The following is a 24,950-nucleotide window of genomic DNA, read 5'->3' as shown; positions in this document are numbered from 1 at the left end:
TGTCAAAGGATTCATGCTCGTATATATAAGCGCTTTGTTCTCTTATCACGATTGTTTCTCAAAGCCCACGGAAATTATTAATAGAGTTCTCTCTCTCATAAATGTTCTTTTTTTTTTCTTCTTTCTTTCTCTCTCTCTCTCTTTCCAGTGGCTATGCAGAACCCTATCAAATTGCCTTTATAGTCATGAAAACACCCTCGAAAATCGTCAATAAATTCAGTTAGAGCTTGTTGGGAGTTGCTGGAATAAGACGAGGATTATGTTTGAGGATACGAAAGGTAAGATCGAAGGGGAAAAGCAGAACACAGTGGAATTGAGTATGGTATGTTGCTGGATTTCTGACTATGACTATTCTATACTGGCGTACCCTTTCCTCTCTGTCTCACCTTCACCTTGTCGCGTTAGGTGACAGGTCATGCCAGAAAGAGAGAGAGAGAGAGAGAGAGAGAGAGAGAGAGAGAGAGAGAGAGAGAGAGAGAGAGAGAGAGAGAGAGAGAGAGAGAGAGAACCTTTTACATTCCCGTTGGTATTTTCAAAACATTTTCCCGAAGTTACACTGAATTGTTCGTTAGCAGTTCATGTTCCGCTGCTTTTTCGTCGAAAGTTGTACAACACGTCGTCCGTGATTTGGTAGTGAACGGGTTTTTGTGTACATTTTGCTGAATCTGTCCCCTTTTTTTCTTTTAATGGATTTGTCGGACTCCATACATTGACTTTATCAAATAAACATACACCACTACTACTACTGCTGCTGCTGCTGCTGCTGCTGCTGCTACTACTACTACTACTATTATTACTATTACTGCTGCTACTACTACTACTACAACTACTACTACTACTACTACTACTACTACTACTACTACTACTACTACTACTACTACTACTACTATCCTCTCTCTTGAAAGAGTTGAAGTCATGAGGAGAAAATACAGTTTACCAGTAAAAGGGATAAAAGACTGAGAATTCTGGATAATTCTTGCATTAAAGAGATGGCAACTACTACTACTACACTACAAAGGCACTTATATTTTTCCTTCACAGACGAGGACGGGAAGTAGTCTCCATATTAACTTTACTAAATAAACGTGCACACTACCACCACCATCACCACCACCACCACCACCACCACCACCACTAACACACCACTATTTCCCTTCACAGACGAGGACGTGCGGTACAGTATCACGGGCGGCAACAGGGACGGCCTTTTCACCATCGATCAGCACAGCGGGGTCATCACTCTTGCCGCGGCGCTGGACTACGAGGTGCTGGATAAGGTGAGGCTTGAGATGGAGACTGGGGAATGCAGAGACGAATGGCGGGAGAGATTGGCTGGGAGAAAATGGGAATCTTGGAGTGTGGGACAAGATGTAGAATAAATCAAACAGTTTAGGAATAACGTAAGGATTTTACTGCATAAACTTTGTGAAAACTGTAATTGTATTAAATAAGTAGCCAGAAATATGAGTAAAGCACCTAGAAATGAGTGGCGGGAAGAAGAGGCTGGAAGAAGCTGGGAATTTTGGAGTGTGGGACAAAATGTAGCATAAATCAGACAACTTTGGACTAACGCAGAGGGTTTTTTTGGTTGTATGGCCTTTCTAAAAACTCTGTAATGGAATAAATAGACACGAAAAATTTTAATAGGAAGCTTTGTTATTGTTTTGATTAGTAAGTAGTCGAAAAGGTGTGAGATAAGTATGTTAGGTAATGTAAAGAGAATAGATTATTAGTAGCTTTTATTGTCATTAATGTGGACACGATAGGTTATCATAGTGTTGTAAAAGCTAACAAGTTTACCGTCATTTGTTCTACCTTTGTGTTTCTTTGTGTTGCTTTGTTTCCATACACGTAATAATTTAACCAAGACTAAGTGCTGTGAACAGATGGTCTTAGGCTTACCAAAAAGTCATTAAACATATGGAAATCAAATACAAACAAGACGAAAAGTGATGAATAGATGGTTTTTAGAAACACCGAAATTCCAATCAACTTGTGGAAATTAAACATGAATCGTCAACGGAAATACAGACATGCAGATAGACACCTAAGAATAATATCCACTCATTTCTTGTCCCTCCCCCGTGGCCCGCGGCGGCGTCAGCATGAATTGGTGGTGGTGGCGGAGGCGGGCGGCGAGGCAGCGCACACCAGGGTCCGCGTGAAGGTACGAGATGTGAACGACAACCCGCCCTACTTCCTTGACCCGCGGCCATATGTGACTCTGGTGGAGGAGGATGACCGCTCCCTGCCAGCCTCCATCATCACGGTGAGAGAGATAGGGCCATCTTTTAAATCTCTCCTGCCCCCACCTCGATTACTTTCAAAAAGGCTGTAATTGATGTTACACTGCTGGGTTTTAATGGTTTTCTATGGTTTTAATGGTAGATTAACAAGATTTCTATATCAATAACAGAAGAAATACATGAGAACCCGGCCAATGATCTCTGTGATATTTGGAAATAGTGGATACGGGCCAGAGAGAGAGAGAGAGAGAGAGAGAGAGAGAGAGAGAGAGAGAGAGAGAGAGGTCATCAAGAATACATATCAAGTCATCAAGTATGGATATAAAACCTTCCAGCTGTGTTTTTTTTTTTTTTTCAGTGGGTATAAAACAGTAAAAATAATTAAAGCTCATTTCAACTCACGTATGTATCAACCTTATCCATACTTAATAGCGTCGCCGGCAGGTAACTCTCATTAACATTATTATAGGAAAGATAATCAGGGAACAGCAATGAAAGTATCTTGATCCCACTCCCTCCAAAGTTCCCCGTAATTACAGGAAATGAGAAGTTTGAATTTAATCCCCCACTGAAATTAATCTGAGAGCTCTTGGTAGGTCAGAGGACAGCTGCAATTAACCTGCTGTTCTGGTATCATGGAGGTATTGTTATGGTTAGAAGTCGTGTAATGTTTTGTTTTCACTTTACTCTGTTTTACGTGTTCCCTCAGTCTTAAGTACTCTGTTCCTCCTGATTTATGGTTCCTGGGCTTTGTTTCCAATCATGACCAAATGCATACGTATGTTCCGATGACAGTCTATCGTCAAGCTTCGCAATGAGAGTTTCAGCTGATCAGAGGACTTAAAATTGAAGGGAAACGCAAAAGTATAGAAGTGACTACAGTTTCCTCGACTGCTGACCACGAGTGAGCGTTGGATGACTCAATCAGCCCACTATACACCACGCCCAGCACAGTATACAAGCTTCCTCTGCAAAACCTGTGCAGTATTACAAACAGTGCACGGTTTATATGGACAGTCAGGAGTCAGGAAGCGAGCAGGTAGTCAGGTACAGCACGCGTCCCTTTCAACCCTCCCTGGCGTATCCAATTACCCATCTCCCTTAGTGAGCCCTCATGCGAGGAAGGCAAGAGCGACGCACGTACACTTTAACAGGGATTCCTTTGGCCCGCTGCTTCATCAGACTTGCTGCCCTGCTCACACCTGTTGCTGCTTGCTCTACTAAGTGACCACGGACGTAGACTAGATTTGTGGCGGTGCACATAAAGAGACACACAAAGAACAAACAGCAGCAGATTTTTTTCTTCTTTTTTTTTTTCCTTCTTTTCGTATGGGGATGTTTGCAATGACTATATTAGCTAACAGAGTGATATAGGATTGTATAAATGAGGGTTCCTCCCCAACTATCGCTTCTGAAGACTTGAGAATTGGACGTGTCATTATTACAGTCCAGTGCATCTTTCGTCTCAGGTCACCTTACTTATCTGCCTCCTGTGCGAGTTATATGAAAGTACAAAACTTGAACTATGAAACTTGTATCACCCAAAAGAGGGAAAATCAGTGTAGGTGCTTGAGTATCGAAAGCACAACCACATTTATAAGACTTAGCATTCCAAAAGGTACTGAAAAAGACTTGGATTGAGAAACTTGTGTCATCCAGGGGAGAGGAAAAATCAGTGCAGATATTTGAGTATCGAAAACATAACCACAGTCGCAGGACACAGCTTTTCCAAAGGTACTGGAAGACTGAATAAAACTGAGGGTTATGCCGCAAACGTGACCGATGCAGCTGACACAGAAACAACTGAAAAAAAAAAAACTGTTCCAGGTCAGCACAGCGGGAGGAGCGTGGAAGGCAGCGAGGACACAGAAGGGAAACTCTATTTTTCAGGACGCTAATTAATTCAAGGTGAACTGATGGAATACCTGATGTAAGAAAATTAGAAAGAGAAAGAGAAGACTGTGGAAGAGGAAACCTTGAGATGTTATGTCCCTGTGAACAGATCAGGGGCCATATTCTGAAATACTTCTGTCCACATCTCAACTATTTTAAGAGTGTTTTTTTTTTACGGGTCTAGTGACAGATTAACACTATTTCTACATTGTTAAAAGAAGAAATGCTCTTGAGAACCTGCCTAATTATCTCTGTGGCCTTGGAAAATAGCAGTGAGAGAGCGATGGGATCAGGTTGAAAATCAGATTATACCAGTGGAGAGAAGAGAGGTGGCGGTGGTGAAGACAGGGCAGAGGGAGAAAATTCAAGTGTTTTTAAGAGACAAAAACTGCGCGACTGGTCAATACCACGGCTTCCTCGTGTTAAGGCGGCGACCTTACTCAGGGGATTCTTTCCCTTCCTCCACCAGGGAGTAGACTTCTATTCTGCGATCGTTATCTTCCTACACTCCGGCACCAAAGGGTCAGTTGTTGGACTTGTCGCGACGGTGAGACAAACGACGCATTTCACCGACACAGGTCAATTTTACCGACAAAGGTCACTTTTTACGCTAACAGGTCAGTTCTACCGCCCCAAGTCAGTATTACCGTAATACGCAAATTTTACCCACTTAGACCAATCTCACTAACTGGTCAGTCTTACCGTAATAGGTCTCTTTTACCAACAAAGGTTAATTTTTACTCTAACAGGTCAATTTTACTGTTACAGGTCCATTATACTGTATGAGGGTTATTCGTCACTTACCCCTCTGACTGCTAATACTTTAACTGCCTTGGCTTGCTTTCAGTCTTGATAGAATATTTTGGTACAAGCCTGGAGCACAATTTCGGCAGACATTACTAGGAGAAGGTCCCATGGAAAAGATTGAACATTTTACTCCCCAAAGTTTATTTTTGCTAAGTAAAATCGTCCAGGTTTGCTCAAATTAAACAAGAACTTTACAGTCATGAGTAATGAGAGCTAACATCCACCACAAAATTTATCATACTTCAAAAGCCGCAACAGTGAAAGGATTAACACCAGGCATCACTCATTCACACTCCCGTGGTTTCCTTCATCACGACCCCGAACAACACAGCAGGTGCGAGGGTCATCAGTATTATTTCTTCGCGGTGGGTGCGTGGGAGGAAGCCTGAAAACCCCTTAAGCAAAAGTGTTCTTGGAAAGCCGGAACCTAACAGGGGGAAAAACAGGAAACCAGACAGCCACAAAGATAAGGAGTGAACGTGACGAAAGAGTAAAGATGTGCTAGTAAGAGGCGGAATCAGACACTGTTCTGAGCAAGAGCTGGTATTATTAGATGCTTTGGGCTCTTTTTTTTTTTTTTTTTTTTTTACCACTGATGAGACCGAAGCCTTGTTTAATCACCACTTTATGAAAACAACTTTAAAAGAATCTAATAACTTCCACTACAGCCTGAAATAACAAGAGATAAGAAGCTTAAACGTTTAAGAATACGATCCAAGGTCCGTGAGTCAGTTTTCAGGTGAGTGTGAGAGAAAACGGAGGTGGAGGAAGGTAAGCGGAGCGGGGACGTGTTGATGAAGGAGGAGTGAAGGATGAAGGTGAAAAATGGAATCGCGCATTGACAGACCTCATAAATCTTCTAATAATCCTTCAAATGCTGGTCACGATTGTATGTTTCTAGTCTGTGGTCACGAGAAAGTCACGCACACACATCCACACGACGGCGAATTGCGCGCGAAAATTAAGATAAAAGGTGAGTTAGAGATTCCCATCAGCAATTTAAGTTCTGTCTAGAAAAAGATGAGATTCAGAGAGAGAAAATTTGTGATACTTTTTTTTACGGAGACTAAAGATTGAGGGAAAATGCTTTTGGTTCTACTCTTTGAGGACTGGTACCTTATGTGAGTTTTTTTTTTTTTTTTTTCTTGCCTTTTCCTGCCTTTTCCCTGCTTTTTTTCTGCCTTTCCTGCCTTTTTTTTTTTTTTTGCTTTTTTTTTTTGTAGCCTTCAGCCAGAGATCCTCTTGCGTAAAAGATGTATGAAGTGAGTGTAGCAGGTTACTGGAACACCTGTGCTTTCCTTTCCTGAAGACTCAATTCACCCCTCGTACCTGTGACACATTGGCGGCCCGGCAGTCCTCCTGTAATGGCATCCTTACTCAACACTCTCACCCATTCATTACTTTTACTCACCCCTTCGCTGTTCAGGTAGAGATAAATACATTTCTCCGGTGTTTAATGTTAGTATCTGGTTTCATTCACTCATCACTATTCGGACACGGAGATCAGTTTCTTCAGTGTTATGCGAGTACCTGGTTTATGGTTTTCTCGCTGTATATTTTCCACCGTGTGTGCAATCGTTCCTCTCTGTGTCTGCGTGTACCCTTTCAGCGGTACGCTTCCCGGATTAAGAAGGATTAATCCGATTGTATCCGTGGACTTAAAATTTATCGAGTGTGCGTACATGTGTAGCAGACTCTCCTATATATCCCTGCCACATAAAACCCGCGCGCCTCTAAAAGCAAGGGTTGGTCAGATACAAGTTTGCTGCATATTTCGTTATTGCTCGCACACGTTGCTCAATTCCTCGGCTGTGATTTCCAAAAGATATCGCAGCTCTTGCCAACAATTCCGTGAGTACAGATAGCCTTTCGCTGCATTCGAATAGGGAAACATACATTCAAAAGATGGGGAGAATGCATAGTAAAGCTGCGCACCCATACCAGGACCTGAGGAGCGGCGGGAAGACGTACATCACCGCCAGGGAGGAGTAACATGCGAGGGACTTAGGGGCATGAGAGCAGCGTCCGAAGCAAGGCGTGTCTCCGTTATGAAAACCAGTACACGGAAGTGATGTATATATTTAATTAAGCCCATGTCCTGTGCTCAATGATACAGGGAGAGAGAGAGAGAGAGAGAGAGAGAGAGAGAGAGAGAGAGAGAGAGAGAGAGAGAGAGAGAGAGACGGTGGGGGGGAGGGGGACGGATTGATGTAGGAAGGCAGAAAAAGAGACAAAGACAGAAACAAACACGGTAGAAAAGATGACGAAATGAAGTCAAAACCTGTCTCACCTTCAGCTTATCTAGTTAGGTGACGGGTTATGCCAGAGAGAGAGAGAGAAAGAGAGAGAGAGAGAGAGAGAGAGAGAGAGAGAGAGAGAGAGAGAGAGAGAGAGAGCTGCTGACCTCACTCACAGGGCCAAGCGGTGGGATTTTCTAGGCAGTACAAGGCCGCGGCAGAATTTGTGGGCGCAGCAATTAGCGAGTTTGAAATTCAGTGGCAGTGTTTGGTGCATGAATCGTTGGTTTTAGGGGGAGATTCATTCTTGCCAAATTGTGGTCGCTGAAACAGGCGCTCGCCACATGCACGCGCGTTTGCTGACCAAATTTCTCTGGACAGGTAACAAGGTGTGTTGTGTTGTGTTGTATTCTAATTCATCCTGATTCTACTTGTCGGAGGTGTGCTTGGCGGGTCAGAGGCGGGGCGTGTAGGAATTGACGTAGTGGGTTCCGAGCGTGGGTTACTGATGCCATTCAAGAGACGACGCTGAGGAGACGCGGAGGGGAGAGGCGGAAGGGGCGAGAGGGACTGTGAGACTGATGGTAATTTGTGGTCTGCTCCTTGCCTTCCCTGGTTTATTAGTGTTTGATGAGAGCATACACACACACACACACACACACCTCCCGTAATGTTTATCACTAAATTACAGCAGTTGATAAGGTTCAGCGGGCCGACCAATGTACAGCCTTATACATTCCTGTTTTTGTATTGAGCTTGCGATGCTTGATTCATTTGTCTTCGTGGAACATGTTATTAGTGTCTCCACTTGAACCACCTGTCGCGCCGGCCACTCACTCGCCTCACTGATGAACACCTAGATGGAGTGCCACACTCCGCCATGATATGTATTCAAAATTAAGCCAATTAGAGCAGACGGGTGGCTTTGCAAACGGCAGTGCTATTCATTACGTCGCTGGTATACTGATCAACAGAGGCCACTTCAGACCTCCCCAGCTCCATTGCCACCTGGACGCGTAATGCCTCCAGGAGTCGTCTCGCCCTCACTCTGGCTGTTGCAGGTGGCGGCGGAGGACCCCGACTGGCTGGACCACCACGGGCTGCTGTACACGGTGCGCGGGGACGGCGTGGACGGCTACCATCCAGACGACGCCTTCTTCTCCGTCAACTCCCTCACAGGCGAGGTGATCCAACTCAGGGTGAGCTCAACACGTTCTGCTGGTGCTATGTCGTGTCAAGGTGCGCTCCAGGTGTTATCTGGCTCCAGTTCACATTGGTACACGATTTTTCATGATTTCATGTTTATTTTCTTCATGTACTTACATTCACTGTAAGCATTCAGTTTTCGAACTTGTATGTTTAGTAGTAGTAGTAGTAGTAGTAGCAGAAGTATCGTCGTCGTCCTCGTCGTAGTCATCCTTGTTATTATTACAAAAGAAATTTTCTAAACTACACATCTGCCATTGTTATTATTTTTTATCGTTGTCATTACCATAGTCATAGAGTAACACTTTGCATACTTTTTTTTTGCAAACCGCCCTCATCCTTCACCATTTCCCGTGCCATCAGAAGGAATAATGGCCTTGCTTTATGCCCAACAGTCCCTGGACCGCGACCCGCCCGCTGGCCGCGCCGTGTGGCGGGTGCGCGTGCAGGTGAGGGACGGCCAGGCACTGTGGAGCCGCGAGGCCATCCACCGCCACCTCGCCAGCAAGGACACCGCCCGACGCAAGGAGAAGGAAAAAGATGCAAGGAAAACGACTCGGAACTCACACAGAAAACGTGAATACATGTCCGGCAGAGGTGACGTCAGCAGCAGGTCAGCCCCCTCAGCCAAGGAGGGAGGACGGGCGCGGGTGAACAGTGTATTGAGCAGACACCGCACCGATGCATTGACCAGGGAACACTTCGGGGCAGACTCGGGTAAAACCATTAGCAGCCTTATACGTGGGAAAGACAACTATTTTGATATCGCAAAAGAACCTTATTTTGATGTGATGGTGAACGCCGGGCCTCGATGTACATCAAGTGTGAGTGACTGCAAGAATAATTTGACTTCCCAGACGTACTCGGGTAAGGGAGAGGCGCCGAGTACCAAGGGCGTGTCCAGAAAGTCTCACAGGTTGTTGCGTCGGTACCGTGGAAAGGTGAAGGCGTGGAGACAGAAGCACCTGGCAGGCACCTCAACCATATGGCGGGTGAGGCGGTTCATGGAGGAGGAAGCTGAAGGAGGCGAAGAACTGAATAAGTGTGATGACAGTATAGACGACGAAGGGGGACCTGAGGACCTGCCCGGCGAGGAGGACCTTCATGGCCTGGGCAGCTCGCGGGTACACGTGGCGGAAACCGTGGTGACCTTGACTCTCAAAGACATCAATGACAACGCACCGGAGTTCCCCAACGCCACCATGTTTGGACAGGTGCAGGAGAATGGCCCGATTGGTAAGTATGGAATAGTAGGTACGGTATTCCGCATTCCTCTCTTTCCCTTGGCTGAACATAAATCTAGACCATCAGGTATAATCACTGCACTACCTTGGCATGATTTACTCGTCGCCGCAGACCTGTCAGTGGCGGTGGTGGTGGCCAGGGATGCAGACGACGCCTTGGAGGGTGACAATGCGCGCGTCACGTACTCCATCCAGAAGAACGCTTTCCACGAGACCACAGGAGATCCCATTTTCACAATTAACCCGGAGACTGGCCTTGTGCGGACGGCCACGTGTTGCCTAGACCGCGAGACCACGCCCCAATACCAGGTGCTCGTGGCGGCCATGGACGGCGGCGGCCTGCGGGGTGAGCATTGTCGGGATTTCACGGTCTCAGTAGTGTATGTGAACTACTTGTAATGTATGCTTCTTTGTATTAATAAATGCAGCGTATTGAAATGCTTTATAGGTAAGTATGGCATCTATATTGTATTTCCTGACCAGTTCAAGGAAGAAAAAAATGAGATTAGTAAGGTCTAACCAACTGCCAAGCTGACTAAAATCTACCCTTGAATTCTGCTGCACTGTGACACTTTGTGAACGAGAAAGACAACACTGGTCATATTCTATGCACGCGCTCCTCTTGTCACCTGTGTTGGCCGGTGGTTGTGTTGTGTCATGCTGGAGACTCGACGCTCCCTGCAGGAACTGGCGTGCTGGTGGTGCGGCTCACGGACGTCAACGACAACTCTCCGCAGCTGGAGCAGAAGCAATGGGAGGTGGACGTGGACGAGACCTGGGGTGTCGGCCCGCCAGACAATATTTCTCTCCTGGAGGTGTCTGTTCTTGACGTGGACACCTCTAACTACTTTTTTTACAGAGTACGTAAGAATGAACGAGAATAGGTTTGATTACTTGCATCATGTTGGCATTAAGGTCCTGTTCAGAAACACTTCGCTCTCTCACCACTGTTGTCAAAGGCCGCAGTGATAATTAATCTCTGTGATGTTTCTTTTGTTAATAATATAGAAAGTTTGTTAATATGTCACTAGAATCGTAAAAACGCCCTTGAAAACTTATGTAACTTCAGCTAGAGGCTTTTGAGAGCAAAAAAGATGCGGGCAGAAATGTTTCAGAATATGATCCTATGTTGCGTTCTAATTATTTGTCAGCCGAATATTTCTGTGAATGTAAGGAATGTATTACTTTTATATACGTAATATTTTCACAATGTAATGTCGACACCTTTGTTCGCCAGGTGGTGGAAGACAGCGGCTGGGGTTGGCAGCTCTTCTCGGTGCGGTCGGTGGGCGCCGTGGGTGAGCTGTACGCCCTTCAAACTCTGGATTACGAGGACGAAACTCACCGGCGAGGTTTCAAGTTCATGGTACAGGTGACAGATCGGGTGAGTGGTGAGCAAGACCAGCTAGCGTCCGTGTCGAGCTGCAGCCCTTTGGATCAGTGTGTTTGTAGCACAGGTATTGCCTTTCAGAAATTATAAAGATGAATCTTAGTTCCTGGACTTTGTTGTCTTGTCAGGGACGCGGTGGATGGGACGACAGCCGTCACGTGGATACTGCCTGGGTGTCTGTCCACTTGAAAGATGTCAATGATAATCCACCACAGTTTTCCCGCACCCACGCCCACGTCAAAGTGAGGGAAGACGCAGCTCTGGGCACCCTGCTGGCCTCCATTCCTGCCCACGACCCGGACATGGTAAGACGACACCGACAAAAAGATCGTAGAGAGAGAGAGAGAGAGAGAGAGAGAGAGAGAGAGAGAGGACTAAGAAAATGTAGCTCTTGAAGAAGACTAGCTGATACCACTCTCCGTATATTTTAGGGCGGAGAGCAGAAGGTGCAGTACCACGTGGAGGGAGGCTGGGATGTGCTTGCTGTCAACGCAGTGGGAGGAATAATCCTGCGAGGGGCCCTGGATCGTGAGGGTCCGGGGGGTACCATCGGAGTGGCCAAGATCTTAGGCGTGGACCGTGGCACGCCGCCCCTCACGGCCACCGCCACACTCACCATCACCCTTACAGACGTCAACGACAGCCCTCCTCTCCTCCTGCCCCCAGTTACCTTCCACGTGACGGAGGACGCGGCACCCGCCCGTCTGGGGGTCCTCACTGCCACTGACGAGGACGTGTGGGCACTGGGACACGGCCCGCCCTTCACCTTTTCCCTGGCCTCATCAAATCCACAGTACATCTTTGATCTTATGTCTCTGCAGTTTGATCCACGTGAGTACTTATCCCTCCTGCTTGCTCATTGAATTATTAATATTCCAGCATCATGTGGTGAGCAAAAACAGAGGTTGACAATGCCATTCATCAGTGGTATCTAATCAGAATGAACCTCTACCACAGGCCGGTGGTTGTGGTAAGTCGAGGAGCATAGAAATGGGAGTTCATTTATCTAGTTGTGTTGTTTCTTGCATAACAGATCTGGACAGTGGCCGCGGCGGGGCAGAGCTATGGACACGCGCAGCTGTGGACAGGGAGGAGCACCCTCAGCTGGTGGCAGCGGTGCGCGTGGCCGACGCCCGGGGTCTGGCGGCCACTCATCCTGTCACAGTCATCATTAGCGATATCAACGACAACCCGATGAAGCCAGCTGCTAAGACCACCTACCTATGGAGGACTCAGGTACGTAGTTGCATGACACTGCAGTTTTGTACTTGTCTATCTTAAAGCTTGTAGTTACAAACGAGGCTTAGGTCATTCCGCGTATATGCTTCTCTCATTCAAACTGTCCTTTGGTCTCTTATGATTTGTTTTGTATGCTCCGATAACAAATAGTTTAGTGGTATTAGAAGCTGCCGAAATTACAGTTTCGAGTCACAAGATCATATTTTTATTGTGATATTTTAGGCAGGTGGAACGGGTTGCATTTTTTTTTTCCAGTATCGTGGACTTACACAACAGTTTCTGAACTGTAACTTTATTTGCGTTTAGCCACCATGCATGTAGATTGGCATATTAACAAGTCTCCCGCATCGGTGCAGCGGGGCGGGGCTGAGGCGCCGTTGGGCCGAGTGTTCGTCCAAGACCCTGATGATGGTGATGTAGCCGATAAGACCTTCCGCTGGGTAGGCAGCCCGCACCCTCTCTTCACCCTTGACTCTCACACCGGTGACCTGCTGGCCTCTAGTCACATCAGAGAAGGAAAGTAAGTCAGTGTTATACTTTTATGTGTGTGTCATGATTTTGTCATGGATATGGGAGCGAGAAGAGGTTCATGATAATTTGATAATTTGGATGTAGAAGTTATTGCCAAATACATTTTCATAGCATATCTTCATTTTAGGTAATAATCTTATGACTTTTTTGTTACTTTTGTGTGGATGCAGATACGATTTGCATTTTTTCGTGAGCGACCAGCGGTGGGGCCACCGTGACGTGTCTGCCAACGTGACGGTGGAGGTGCGGATGCTGAGTGTGGAGGCATTGTCCCACGCCACGCGCATCACTCTCACGCCCACCACCCCGGAGCGCCTCGCCAGGGGATGGAACCCACATGAGGGTGGGGGTGGACTTGGGCGGTTGGTTACCGGCGTGGCGAAAGCGATGGGCACGAATGCCGATGCAGTGGAAGTTGTCAGTGTGCACAGCTGTCCTCAATCTCGCGCCTCCTCACGCAGGAGAGCAGCGGCCAGCACCAGCAGCCTCTCTACCTGCGTCTGGATGAGTGTACGGGAAGCTCATGGCACATATATGAATCCTATCAAGTTTCAAGGACTCCTGGCTCTCCACAGTGTGCAGGTAGGTTGGGACAACTGTGTGTGTGATAGAAGCATGGAGTCAACTCACGGCTAAATTATAGTTCTCTCTCTCTCTCTCTCTCTCTCTCTCTCTCTCTCTCTCTCTCTCTCTCTCTCTCTCTCTCTCTCTCTCTCTCTCTCTCTCTCTCTCTCTCCACAATGCATCGTGCTACGTATCCGTGACATCACATCTGTAAACAAAAACGTCACTGGGGACCACGCCGGCTTTGTCTTCAAGACACTGAAGCTCAGGTCTTCCTCCAGAAGACTGAACAACTCACCAGAATCTAAGCATCTAACTTAACTGCTGCCAGCATCTTCGGGGCACTAGAGGCTGTAGCACCACAGCCTGTACTGCCCCATCAAATCCCCAACAAGAAGAACAGCAACTGGAGACCCCAGGCGTTGCCATGTGCAAGTGTCCGTCTGTGCGGAAGTGTACCTTGTGCTCCACACCCCTCTGTGTATGAAAGGGTCTAAGGGGCTGATATCCCAACCAGAGCAAGCACGATCATAAGTAAGCCTTAAAAGTGTATATAACGCATTATCAGTAGCCATATAATTTATTTGTCGAAAATTCGAAACCTCCGAGTACCTCTGACTCCCACTGTTCTCACGATATGGACATATAATACATTTTTATCTTTTGAGTAAGTAATATTGCGAATTCCACGTTTCTTTTGGTAGTGTAGGGAAAGGAATGACTCACGCTATCCTAGGTAATATTACGGTGAGAAATTATTCATTATTAACTAATTTATTGGTCAAAGTAGGCGCTCTGTTGCGGCGATGCTGATGTCCGTTTTCGTAATTATTTGATAATACAGAGTAATTTTGGTGATGCATATAAAATAATAAGGTCTACAATTGTGGCTAGAAGGAAAACATAATCGATAATGAATATATTATAAGATTACTGATGATTTTTTTTTTTTTATGTAGGAAGGGCACCAGCCAAGGACAACAGAATGTTATAAAAAAAAAAGGGGACCATTGAGGTGCCAGTCCCAAGAAACAGTTATCAAAAACTACAGAATAAGTGTCTTGAAACCTCCCTCTTAAAAGAGTCCAAGTCATAGAGAGGTGGAAATACAGAAGCAGGCAGGGAGTTCCAGAGTTTACCAGAGAAAGGAATAAATGACTGAGAATACTGGTTAACTCTTGCATTAGAGAGGTGGGCAGGGTAGGGATGAGAGAAAAAAAGAAAGTCTTGTGAGGATGGGTGAGAAACATGAATTGCATATGATGTGCCCTAGGTTGAATGTTGATGTAATATTTCTAGGTTTGTGACTTTATCAATAATGACTAGGGTCTAGGGCCAGTGTGTACTAGCCTCTCTAGTAGTACAATATTACGTATTCTTATTTATTATTAATACCACATCAAATTAAAACTGCATATACAGTTTAAATATTAACTCTTAAGAAAAGACAACACTTCATATGATGTGTAAATCTTAGAAAAAACAAGAATGGGGAGAATATTTTTGGATTTTAATGAGATTTTTGCTGGCAAGGGTCTCCAGTGTGCATCAACACCTTGATGTCATAGAGAGTGTGATCTCATGGCTGAGTTGATGACGTTTCACTGAACTATCCTTATCTGTCTCACATCCTTGGTACAGACAAGGGAACCTTACTTCCTTTCTCTTCAAGTGTGCTCCTTTTCTGCTCAAGATGGTGATTCCAGCAGCTGGAAGGAGAGGAAGGATTACTGTCTGCTTTATTGTAACATGGCCTTATTTCTCAGGTAGAAGCAATGACCAATCTCACCATACTGACTGAAGGGCCCAGTATAGCTGCAGAAGGTGATGTGGAGCACTTCATGCACCACTTCTCTCTCCCTTCCTTCCACCACAATGGGGCTCCCGATCCATCGTCTGCAGCCTCCACAACTCTTCCACTCCAGGTATTCTTCAAGGAATTGATTACATACCCACAGCAATCAGGAAAGGTTTTCTGGCAGAACAGATGACTTGTGGGTGTTTCAGGTTTTATAGCCATACCTAGAAACTTATTAATGTATTAGCTGGTAAGATAAAATATGCATAGGTATGCACCTTTTCTTGCCTAATAACCATTTATTTGTTACAAGCTTATATTATATTTAGGAAAATTCATTATCAGTTGTGGACTGTAAAGGCAGCTATTCATTATTTTTTTTTTTTTTCCCCCTTCAGAAAGACAAAGATGTGAGGACATCAGCTTGATGTGTAGACATGGACAGATCTTTTGCTGATACTGGTCAGGACATAGATTAACCAGAGACTATGATTTTACTATGTAATGAAAGCATTATGATTGTTAATATAGTGTTTGTCTAAAAATTTTAGGTAGTGGACACAAATTCCACCTCACTGGTGACACCACGTCTCAGCCGTAGCCACGACTGCCTTGTGCCTGAGTCTGGAACGTGTCTGTCCGTCCCTTGCCTCAACGGTGGCCGCTGCTTTGGTTCACACTTGGAGAAAAGGTGCCTGTGTAGTAGAATTAAAATACCTTTCACTCATAATGAACATTTAATGTCCAGGTGATTAGTACAGTTGATTGTGATGGCAATCTCATCTTGCTGAATTTTAAAGCTATAAATTTTTTCCTGTTTCTGTGCCAGGTGCATCTGTCCTGGGGACTCTTGGGGGCCTCGGTGCAAGGTGTTGAGTCGCACCTTCACCGGCAGTGGCTGGGTGTGGGTGAGGCCACTGCCACTGTGCCTCCCCACCACCATCTCTCTCCAAATACTCACTCGACAAACACATTCACTCATCATTTACTCAGGACCCCTGGGCTCCCATCAGCGTCAATCAAGCAACTCACCAACTCCCATGTTGGCCTTACAGTTGTGGGAGGGGCATCCCCAGTTACTGGTTGAAGGTGGACTGGAACCCATAAAGCTTGAGGTCACTGCTGTAGTCAGTGATGGAGAATGGCACACCATTCACCTCAGATTTGATTATAAGGTAAACCTTTCTTGGTACTTCAGTGATCTTTACTGTCAGACATTCAGACAGTCTTTATAGATGTTTGTTCTTGATCACCGGCAGGGTGTAGTGCTGGCTGTGCACCCATGTGGCCGTGGTTGGCTCAGTGCTTCGCAGGATGATGACCACTGCATGGCAAGAGTTTCCTGGACCAGCCCATTCAACATAAAGGCCTGGCTGGCATCTTGGCCCCTGCAGGTGGGTGGTTTGGCGCACACGACACCCAGTGCTGCCTACCACAGCTGGAGGGAGGCTCCAACACCAAACCCACTTGATGGCTGTATCTCACATCTTACTCTTAATGGTCAGGTGAGGTCATTTCTATTTGTATTGTTTCTTGTGCAAAATGGGAGTTGAGGGGAAGGATAAACAGCTCCTCAGCTAACTGTCCTGCAGCTTCATTGCAGCTGGTGGACTTGGGCGAGCCGGCCTTTAGTAAGGGCAGCCAGAAGGGTTGCCGCCCACAGGAGAGTGCTTGCCCTACAAGTTGTGGCTACAGAGGATGGTGCGAGGGTGGCTTCAATCAACCATACTGTGAATGTCAACCAGGATGGATGGGCCGTAGCTGTTCCACCCCCACAACCACTTATGCCTTGGGACCACACTCCTCTCTGAGCATGGCACTGACCTTCACACTGGCTCCTGAGTCATTAACCATGCAACTCCGAATACGAACCACTGACATCCACAGCCGGCCTCTGCTGCGCCTCAGTCTCCCTCAGGAAGAAGTTAATTTTTCCATTCATGTTAGTGATTTTTATATAATTTAACTAACTGCTTATCTGAGATGATTAATTTTGCTGATTAAAATTAAATGTAATGGAGATGTCTTGACTAACTTGTGTGGAAGAAGGTTACATATTCAGTAAATATATAATTGCTATACATTCTCCTTTACAACACAACATCCATCCCTTGGTGAAAAACGTTAGTTACACTTATTAGCAGCCTCATATATTTTTCTTACAAATTGTCATAAGGCTACACACACACACACACACACACACACACACACACACACACACACACACACACACACACACACACACACACACACACACACACACACACACACACACACACACACACACACACACACACACACACACACACACACACACACACATTATGAGCCCTGTGCTCCTGTGCCCTGTGCCCTGTGCTGTGTGTAGGGAAATGGCTGGCTGCCAGACAACCATAGATAAATTACCCAGTGGCTTTTAATTTTTTTTCAAACTGCAGCTGAGATCTGGCCTTGCATGTGCAACTGTTTCTGGGATGGGACAAAAACTTAATACTGTGTGTGTTGAGGGTCGTCCTGTTGGAGACGGCGCCTGGCACACAATCAAGGCAGAGCATCACGGCCATTATCTGGTGGTGTCTGTTGATGACGGTGATGGATGGCGACGCAATGAGTCAATGGGGAGGCTGTTGTCAAATAACCAACTTCAGCCACTGTCACTATTTGAGGAGGACCAGCAGGAGCTCCACCTGGTAGTTGGCAATCCACAGGAGCAGACGGAAGATGACTATGTTTCTATTCTAAATCTTTCAACAAGTGAGCTACTTTTATACTTTGTGCCTTAGTTCTATTACCATACTTCTATTATTCTGATGCACTTAGCAGTAAGTAAAGTGTTGGTTGCTTGGTGGTAAAAGAGTACTGTATTCCCTGACACATTCACAGGTTCACAGATTTGTAATCTTTCAGTCTGCCTGGATGATTTGCGGGTGTCAGGCAAACAGTTACAACTTCCACCAACCATGAACAGCACATCATGGGGCTACGTCACCACCTGGCAGGGAATTGAGCCTGGGTGCCCCACACCAGATGCCTGTTCCAATACCACGTGTACTCCTCCTCTTACATGCATCTCTTCTTGGGGCACACCCACCTGCAGGTAAACTCCTTATTTTCTGTCTCTCTTTTCAGGTTGTCATAATGTCAAGTTTATTATTGTTCATGTGTCATTAACTGGTAGTGCATATTAACAATGATTGGATCAGCCAAATTGTGTAATTATAATAGGTTGATGTTAATTAATAATTTCTTTAAGGAAGTTTGGAAAGTGGCATTTAGAGCCAGTATCTTAAAGTCTTATTTTCTTTGCCTCATGACCAGATGCAAATCAGGCCAACAACTTTTGGGTCACAGCTGTGAAGACATCAATGAGTGCCTGTGGCAACCCTGCCTGCATGGAGGGGCCTGCCATAACCTTCAGCCAGGGTTCCGGTGCATCTGTGAGCCAGGACACTCTGGAGAGTTCTGTCAGTGGACTGAGTTGCCTCCTGTTGGTTCAGGTCTCACTGCCCCGCTGGTCATTGCTGCTATTTCACTTTCTGTGCTTTTCCTTGGTGAGACATTTTCTTTGTAATTACTCATTGTTCATTAGTACATTTACAGTGCACTGTATGGATTGATAAATTTTCTTCATAAACTTACAATATCATTATCTGTTTGCTCCTGACATCCTGTGAGGCAGTGGTGTTAGCCCTGCTGGTTTCACTGCGGCTCCGACACCATCGCCTGATGCGAGCTTCTGCCCAGCAAGGAGACAAGAAGGGCACCATTACGGAGATCCCAGAGAGTTCTACTGAAGACCTTGATACATCCACTGACCATCAGCTCTCAGTAATTGAATGTGTAGAACTTACACCGGATACAAAGAAAGGTCAGGCATTACTTAATTATCATCAGTCTTTGCTTTTTGTTATACATTATAATTTAAGTTGAATGGTTGGTCCTGAGAGCATACCACTATCCATGGAGTAATCTGCTTGTCAGTATAATTGCCTGCTTATGTGCTAGAGTCTTCCCTCAACAGGAATCAGTGAGAAGGATATGAACCTATTCATGTTAGTGGTGGTGGTGATGGATTCACAGCCAGAAATTATGCTCATGCCACTAAACTCTCACATTTATAAGTATGTACTGTATACTTCATTACGTGCATATATATATTCTTACTTGACAAGTATTTTCTTATTATACTGCTTTTCCAAAACAGAAAAGTAAATAGAGTAATTTTCATATATTAAATAGGTAGCAAACATAAAAGTTGTATGGAGACTCCACTGGCAGCAGCCCCCCCAGCCACAGCAGTGACACCAGGAGGACCTGTCAATGCCTTGCCTGATGCAACACCTGCCAAGGATGACCTAAGAGCTTATGCCTATGAAGGGGATGGCTCCTCTGCAGGATCACTGTCCTCTGCACTGGCAGGTGACAAGACACCCTGTTTGCCATCTGCCATACCAGAAATAGGTTATCCACTGAAGTGAGAAGTAACTCAGTAGAAAAGCACATGGAGACATTAGATATGGAAGATTGTTTAGACCTATGGACAAGGTCATATTCTATCAAGTACTTACTGTATGAGTTAATTATATCAAAGGCTTTGTCAAAACATTAATGCAGTTTACTCAACTCCACTAATAACATATTCAATTGATGTCCTTCTTCCCTGCATACTTTTTTCCAGGTCTTAAGGAAGAACCACCAGATGAAGATGCCATTAAACCTCTTGTGACGGATTTCTTAGAAGTCATGGATTTGCTAAAAAACCTTCCAGAGGCGAGTAGATCCCCCTCTCTTGCCAGGCCTCAGGTACTGGTGGGGGGTGGGGACACCAAGGACGCCACTGGGCAAGAGTGAATGTGAGTCACTTGTGAGCACCATCCCATCACTTTGTCATCTGGTTGTGACAAAAGCTTCTGTGGATCATTCGTCCTTAGCTCCTTTGCTCAGTGGATAATATGAATCTCTCTCTCTCTCTCTCTCTCTCTCTCTCTCTCTCTCTCTCTCTCTCTCTCTCTCTCTCTCTCTCTCTCTCTCTCTCTCTCTCTCTCTCTCTCTCTCTCTCTCTCTCTCTCTCTCTCTCTCTCTCTCTCTCTCTCTCTCTCTCTCTCTCTCTCTCTCTCTCTCTCTCTCTCTCTCTCTCTCTCTCTCTCTCTCAGGACTAAGGAGCCTCTGCAGTCTGTCCTGCCATTAAGCATCACCACAGTAATAAGCATGGTGGCAACACTCATAACCCGACTAGACTTGAGGCACCATCTCTCTAGTGATCCACTGACTCCCCGGGGACTCCTGCTGTTCATCACTGACCCTTGGTGGATGTGCACAGTTCCATTGCTGTCATAACTGTCATTATCACAACCTTCATTTTTAACTGCATCTTTCACATGAAGCAAGGACAGTGGCAACATAGCAAGCAGTGAAACTGAAAGAAATAAAAAAGAGAAAAAAAGTTCTATCTATTTATCTATATACTAGGCCAGCAATCCCACAAGGAGTGTCCCAGACAAAGCACCACACTCATACACACATCATTCACATTCTTATCTTTACAAGAAAAAATACGCTATCAAAATACTCCACTCATGAATTTTCACAACGTTAAAAGCTACAATGAGACCAAATAAGTGATGGCAAAACTCTTGAAACTACTGAGTGACTTGGGATATAGAATGGATGGAATCATAAATTTAAATATGTACAGCCTGAGTGACCTCACTGTCTGGTCAGTTTGTCCCACATTCATCCATGTTATCCCTCATGGAAGACTGCTGCAAAACACTCATCTGTAGGTGCTGTTCTACTGTGTTTCCATATTGCCACTGTCACTTGCTCCTCAACCCTCACTCATTTTTGGCAATTTATTAATCCCCCCAAGGATAATCTTGACTAAGTGTAGTACTAACATCTGGGCAAAAGGCATGTATGAGAGTAAAATATATTGATTTTTGTAAAGAAGATTAAAAGAATTACTTGAATTAGCCCAAAAGTACAATGATGCTCCTAGAAATTATAAATGCTTGATGGGAATTATTAGTTAGATTTCTCCTGTTGTACTATTTTGTATATTTATATATAAAATGATCTAATTAGCACTAATTTTTATTCACTAGTTCCTGGTTCTACATTTACCATATGCATGGAAGACTAGACACTTAGTTCAGTCATGTAGAGGAATAGTAGTAGTAGCAGTAGTAGTAGTAGTAGTAGTAGTAGTGGCTGAAGAAAAAATGTCAACAATGCATTAATGCTGTCTACTGGCAGAAGTGTGAAACAGAGCTACAAAGAAAAATGTTCCAAGATGGTGGACTTAAAAATGTTAGTGAGTTGCTTAAGGGAGAGTCATATGCATTTTTATCTTTTCTTTATACAAAGTTTTTAAGTTGGGACTGTTAGTGAATCCCAGCAGTAATGTAAGGCACATACTCATACATGGAAAACAATTTATCTATGACTTTCTGGGCTGCTTTGCATTCTAGTACACCATATGATCCTTTTTATTTCTCAACTTTTTACTTTTATAATTTCTTCTAAATTCATTCAAACTATTTTTTTGCACTTGCCATATTTTCAAACCACATTCATTAACTGTATCATCTTTATTACTTCTACATAATATTAGTTCATTCTTTTATTTCTTGGCTGGTTTGCCCTTCTTGTTTTTTTTCTTGAGTGAGGCGCTGAGGCCCCACCTGACCACAGTGCCACGCCACCATGCCTGGATCTTGGCCGCCGCATCGTGCTTCTGCTTCTCCTCCTCCAGGCGGTGGCGCGCTGCCTCCTCCTCAGCCTCATGGCGCTCCACCACCTCTTTCATCTCATCATGCCGCTGTGTTACTTCTGCCAACTTCTGCTGCACTCCTTCCACCTCTGCTCTCCACTTAGCCACCTCCTGTCCCTTCTCTTCTGCATGGGAGGCAAAGCGCTGCCGCCACTCCTCCTTGCGAGCCTCCAGCCGGGCACAGCTCTCCTGTAGGAAGCTCGTGAGTGCCGCATGGACCCGCACCTCCTGGGGAATCTCCCGGCCCACCCGGGCACTCTCCTGGCAGGTGATCCTCTCCTCACGCTCCAACAGGAAGTGCAAGTTTTCTAACTGCACCTCAGCTGCCTTCTTCTCGTATTCCTCTCGCCGTGGGTTGAGCCGCTGGGCATCAGCAATGGCAGCCAGGAGCTCAGAGATTTCCTTATCCTTCTCCCGCATTAAGTTGTGGGTGTCTTCCTGCACAGCCCGTAACTCCTGCTGGAGACCACGGAGGCGACTGCCATGCCCAAATTGCCGTGCCCGCCAGCGCTGTCCCTGCAGCAAGGCAATGAATTCTGCCTTACGTTGCTGCTCCTCCTTCTCCGCTGCAACGCACTTTTCCAGGGATGTGAAAGTGTGGTGTGCCTGCAGCTCCTCAGTCACATCTCCAAACATCTGCCCTATGCAGCGCAGGTCCTCGTGCAGCTTGCGAATGGACAGGTTATGCACACGCTCCTCACCCCACTCCTCTCCTGTCCCACCTTCCTCCTCTCCTGCACCCCCGGGCTTGGGAGGGAGGGGCGGCAACAGCTCCAGGATGAGATGGATGCTGAGCTCAGCCTTGTGGATGAGATCACTGAATGACTTGGCTGTGCTGGCCTCCAGACTCATTCTCTTATACTTTTTATTAGGTTTTTCTCACTTTATGTCTGTGAATAATGTATATTCTTGTGTCTTGAAATGAATTATGAATCTTCTCAATATGAAGCAGTGAATATATTGTATTACATGTAATGCCTCGCCATAGAGCATCATGGCCTCATGGAGCACTGAAGAATTAATCTGAAGGAGGGATAAATTGGCCCATGAGAGACTTTCAATGGGGACCAAACACCTGCTGAGACACTCGGGGAAACACACATGCCAGGATGATCACCAAGGCTGGAGTGGATTTTACCTGGCCTTCTCAGTTTAAAAAAAGCCGCTAGTTTTATGCAATTCTGACAGACTTTCATTATGTTTAATTGCCTTCCAAAAGTTAAGTACTTTTTTTCACTTGCACTTTATAGTGGCTCAAAATCCTCACGTTATTTATAATTTACTCTAGTTTCTGAAATACTTCTCATTCTTTTCAAGTTCTTGTAGGATGAGCTAGTGACAAGAGTGCAGTGTTCAGTAGTGCAGACGCAAGGAATTGTTTGAGCCGCGCACTGCAGGTTACCATGGCTACAGCATCTATACACATGCTGGTCACCATGGCAACAGGAAATAAATGGCAACTATTAAACTTGGCTATACAGTGAAGTTGTTTATGAATTACAGTTTTCCAGTTATCATTCATGCCTTATTTTTTTTTGTCACTAGATTCAGTTATACAACTTTTTCGGTAATACTTCTAAGACAACCTTCATTATATCATCAAAACCTTCAATCACCTTGTTCATTTACCTTTTATATATACCAGAGATATCTTCATTTGTTGCTTAACTTCATATTTCTAATCACACTCCGATTACTTTCTTATAAATCTAATACTTTTATGCTCTTTAGTAAGATTTTTAAGGATCAACTATACTAATAATTTCTAGCAGTTCAGTTTGAGTAATATATGACAAAAACTTTCACACTCCTTATGTCTGGGTAACTTTTCCTATCCTGTATGACACAACGCTACCACATCCAACTTTTGCTCCACATCCTCCAATCATCTCCCATTTACCTGCATCCACGCACATAACGCACATTCAGAACACCTATACACGTAAGGGCCAACAAATTTGCTTATGTTTGCTCTTCCTTTGTGTTCCTTACCACCACCATCACCCTCAATCCTAAGATAGCTCGAGTGTTTCTTTTTTCCTTGTGTGTTTGTAGGACACCGTACAGAAAGAGGTTCCCAGGACCCTCGCTCTGTCCCTATCAGTCTTCTCTTACGCTGAGCAGGGAACTCAGCGGCAGTATTCTTAGCCCCTGCTACAAGGCATGTACAAAAAAAAAAAATAAATAAATAAATAAATAAAAAATTTTCATCTAAAGTTACAGATAATTAAATCATGAAAAGTAGAAGAGTTTTTATATAAAAAAAAAAGTATATATCAATCGAAAAAGTGTTTTAAGCGTCCTTATAAAAAAAAAAAAAAAAAAAATATCTGTACTGAACTAAGAACTATTCATAATGGTTCTTAAAGTAAAAAACTCAATCATGAAAATTAGGAATATATATATATATATATATATATATATATATATATATATATATATATATATATATATATATATATATATATATATATATATATATATATATATATTAGTGTCGTAAATGCTTTTTTTTTTTTATCTATGCACCACTCCTATGAACGCTAAAGAATATCTAACACCTGTACAACAGTTTCCTTTAATTAACACTTTCTTGATAAAAAAAAAAATTAATTAATTAATTAAAAAGAATAAAGAGCTGTACACGGTGCATTATAAGCGGATATTTATTTTCATATTATCTTTTAATTAGTTTTCGTTCTCTCGGCTGGAATCCCTAACACGTTATTAGCAGAAAAAATAATAAATGAAAGTATGAATGAAGATCTCCACGCGCGGGGTCTGGCGGTGGTCTCAGTTCCTCCTTCCACAGTCTCCGCCGCGGCCTTGGTCCCCTCACTGAGGTAGGGCGGGGATTCACCAGGGGAGAAACGAGACCTACAGACTTCTATCTTCCTTGGGATTCACCGTGACCTTCTACCTCCTACCTTGATCTCTACACTCGCCAGTCTATCCCCCCAGTATCCGCCTCTCCCCCACTCCTGCCTTTCTGAGTAAAAGTAACTGTCACCTATAGATGCTCC

At 44.7% G+C, this 24,950-nt stretch overlaps 2 protein-coding genes across 13 annotated transcripts in view; one reads left to right on the top strand and one right to left on the bottom strand.

Moving 5' to 3' along the window:
• LOC135109235 (putative neural-cadherin 2) overlaps positions 1 to 21,238 on the top strand; it is a 312,599-nt gene extending 291,361 nt beyond the window's left edge. For 6 of the 12 annotated variants that reach the window (XM_064020468.1, XM_064020469.1, XM_064020467.1 and 3 more), the window contains 24 exons: positions 1,162 to 1,277; positions 2,105 to 2,269; positions 8,245 to 8,382; positions 8,785 to 9,625; positions 9,746 to 9,979; positions 10,318 to 10,493; positions 10,871 to 11,017; positions 11,152 to 11,328; positions 11,455 to 11,854; positions 12,057 to 12,259; positions 12,619 to 12,782; positions 12,964 to 13,379; positions 15,128 to 15,282; positions 15,707 to 15,846; positions 15,985 to 16,330; positions 16,415 to 16,660; positions 16,759 to 17,097; positions 17,594 to 17,909; positions 18,063 to 18,252; positions 18,474 to 18,706; positions 18,835 to 19,023; positions 19,395 to 19,616; positions 19,834 to 20,008; positions 20,309 to 21,238. In XM_064020468.1, the coding sequence (XP_063876538.1) occupies positions 1,162 to 1,277; positions 2,105 to 2,269; positions 8,245 to 8,382; positions 8,785 to 9,625; positions 9,746 to 9,979; positions 10,318 to 10,493; positions 10,871 to 11,017; positions 11,152 to 11,328; positions 11,455 to 11,854; positions 12,057 to 12,259; positions 12,619 to 12,782; positions 12,964 to 13,379; positions 15,128 to 15,282; positions 15,707 to 15,846; positions 15,985 to 16,330; positions 16,415 to 16,660; positions 16,759 to 17,097; positions 17,594 to 17,909; positions 18,063 to 18,252; positions 18,474 to 18,706; positions 18,835 to 19,023; positions 19,395 to 19,616; positions 19,834 to 20,006 (5,726 nt within the window). In that variant the 3' untranslated portion in view covers positions 20,007 to 20,008; positions 20,309 to 21,238. Of the gene's footprint in view, positions 1 to 1,161; positions 1,278 to 2,104; positions 2,270 to 8,244; positions 8,383 to 8,784; positions 9,626 to 9,745; positions 9,980 to 10,317; positions 10,494 to 10,870; positions 11,018 to 11,151; positions 11,329 to 11,454; positions 11,855 to 12,056; positions 12,260 to 12,618; positions 12,783 to 12,963; positions 13,380 to 15,127; positions 15,283 to 15,706; positions 15,847 to 15,984; positions 16,331 to 16,414; positions 16,661 to 16,758; positions 17,098 to 17,593; positions 17,910 to 18,062; positions 18,253 to 18,473; positions 18,707 to 18,834; positions 19,024 to 19,176; positions 19,277 to 19,394; positions 19,716 to 19,833; positions 20,020 to 20,308 lie in introns of those variants that run through there. The other 6 variants (XM_064020470.1, XM_064020472.1, XR_010272615.1 and 3 more) reach the window with 6 other exon arrangements.
• On the bottom strand, positions 21,045 to 24,126 carry LOC135109236 (dynein regulatory complex protein 9-like). The gene has a single exon (XM_064020477.1). The coding sequence runs from the start codon at positions 22,777 to 22,779 to the stop codon at positions 21,778 to 21,780; it is 1,002 nt and encodes a 333-aa protein (XP_063876547.1). The 5' UTR covers positions 22,780 to 24,126; the 3' UTR covers positions 21,045 to 21,777.
• Between the last annotated feature and the right edge of the window lie 824 nt (positions 24,127 to 24,950).

Source organism: Scylla paramamosain, chromosome 18 (assembly GCF_035594125.1).
Source record: "Scylla paramamosain isolate STU-SP2022 chromosome 18, ASM3559412v1, whole genome shotgun sequence".
NCBI lineage: Eukaryota > Metazoa > Arthropoda > Malacostraca > Decapoda > Portunidae > Scylla > Scylla paramamosain.
This window is presented reverse-complemented; position numbering and strand designations above follow the sequence as displayed.

What these genes read in the sequence shown, in the direction of transcription:
- LOC135109236 (XM_064020477.1), bottom strand. Translation starts at nt 22,779, where the DNA reads ATGAGTCTGGAGGCCAGCACAGCCAAGTCATTCAGTGATCTCATCCAC.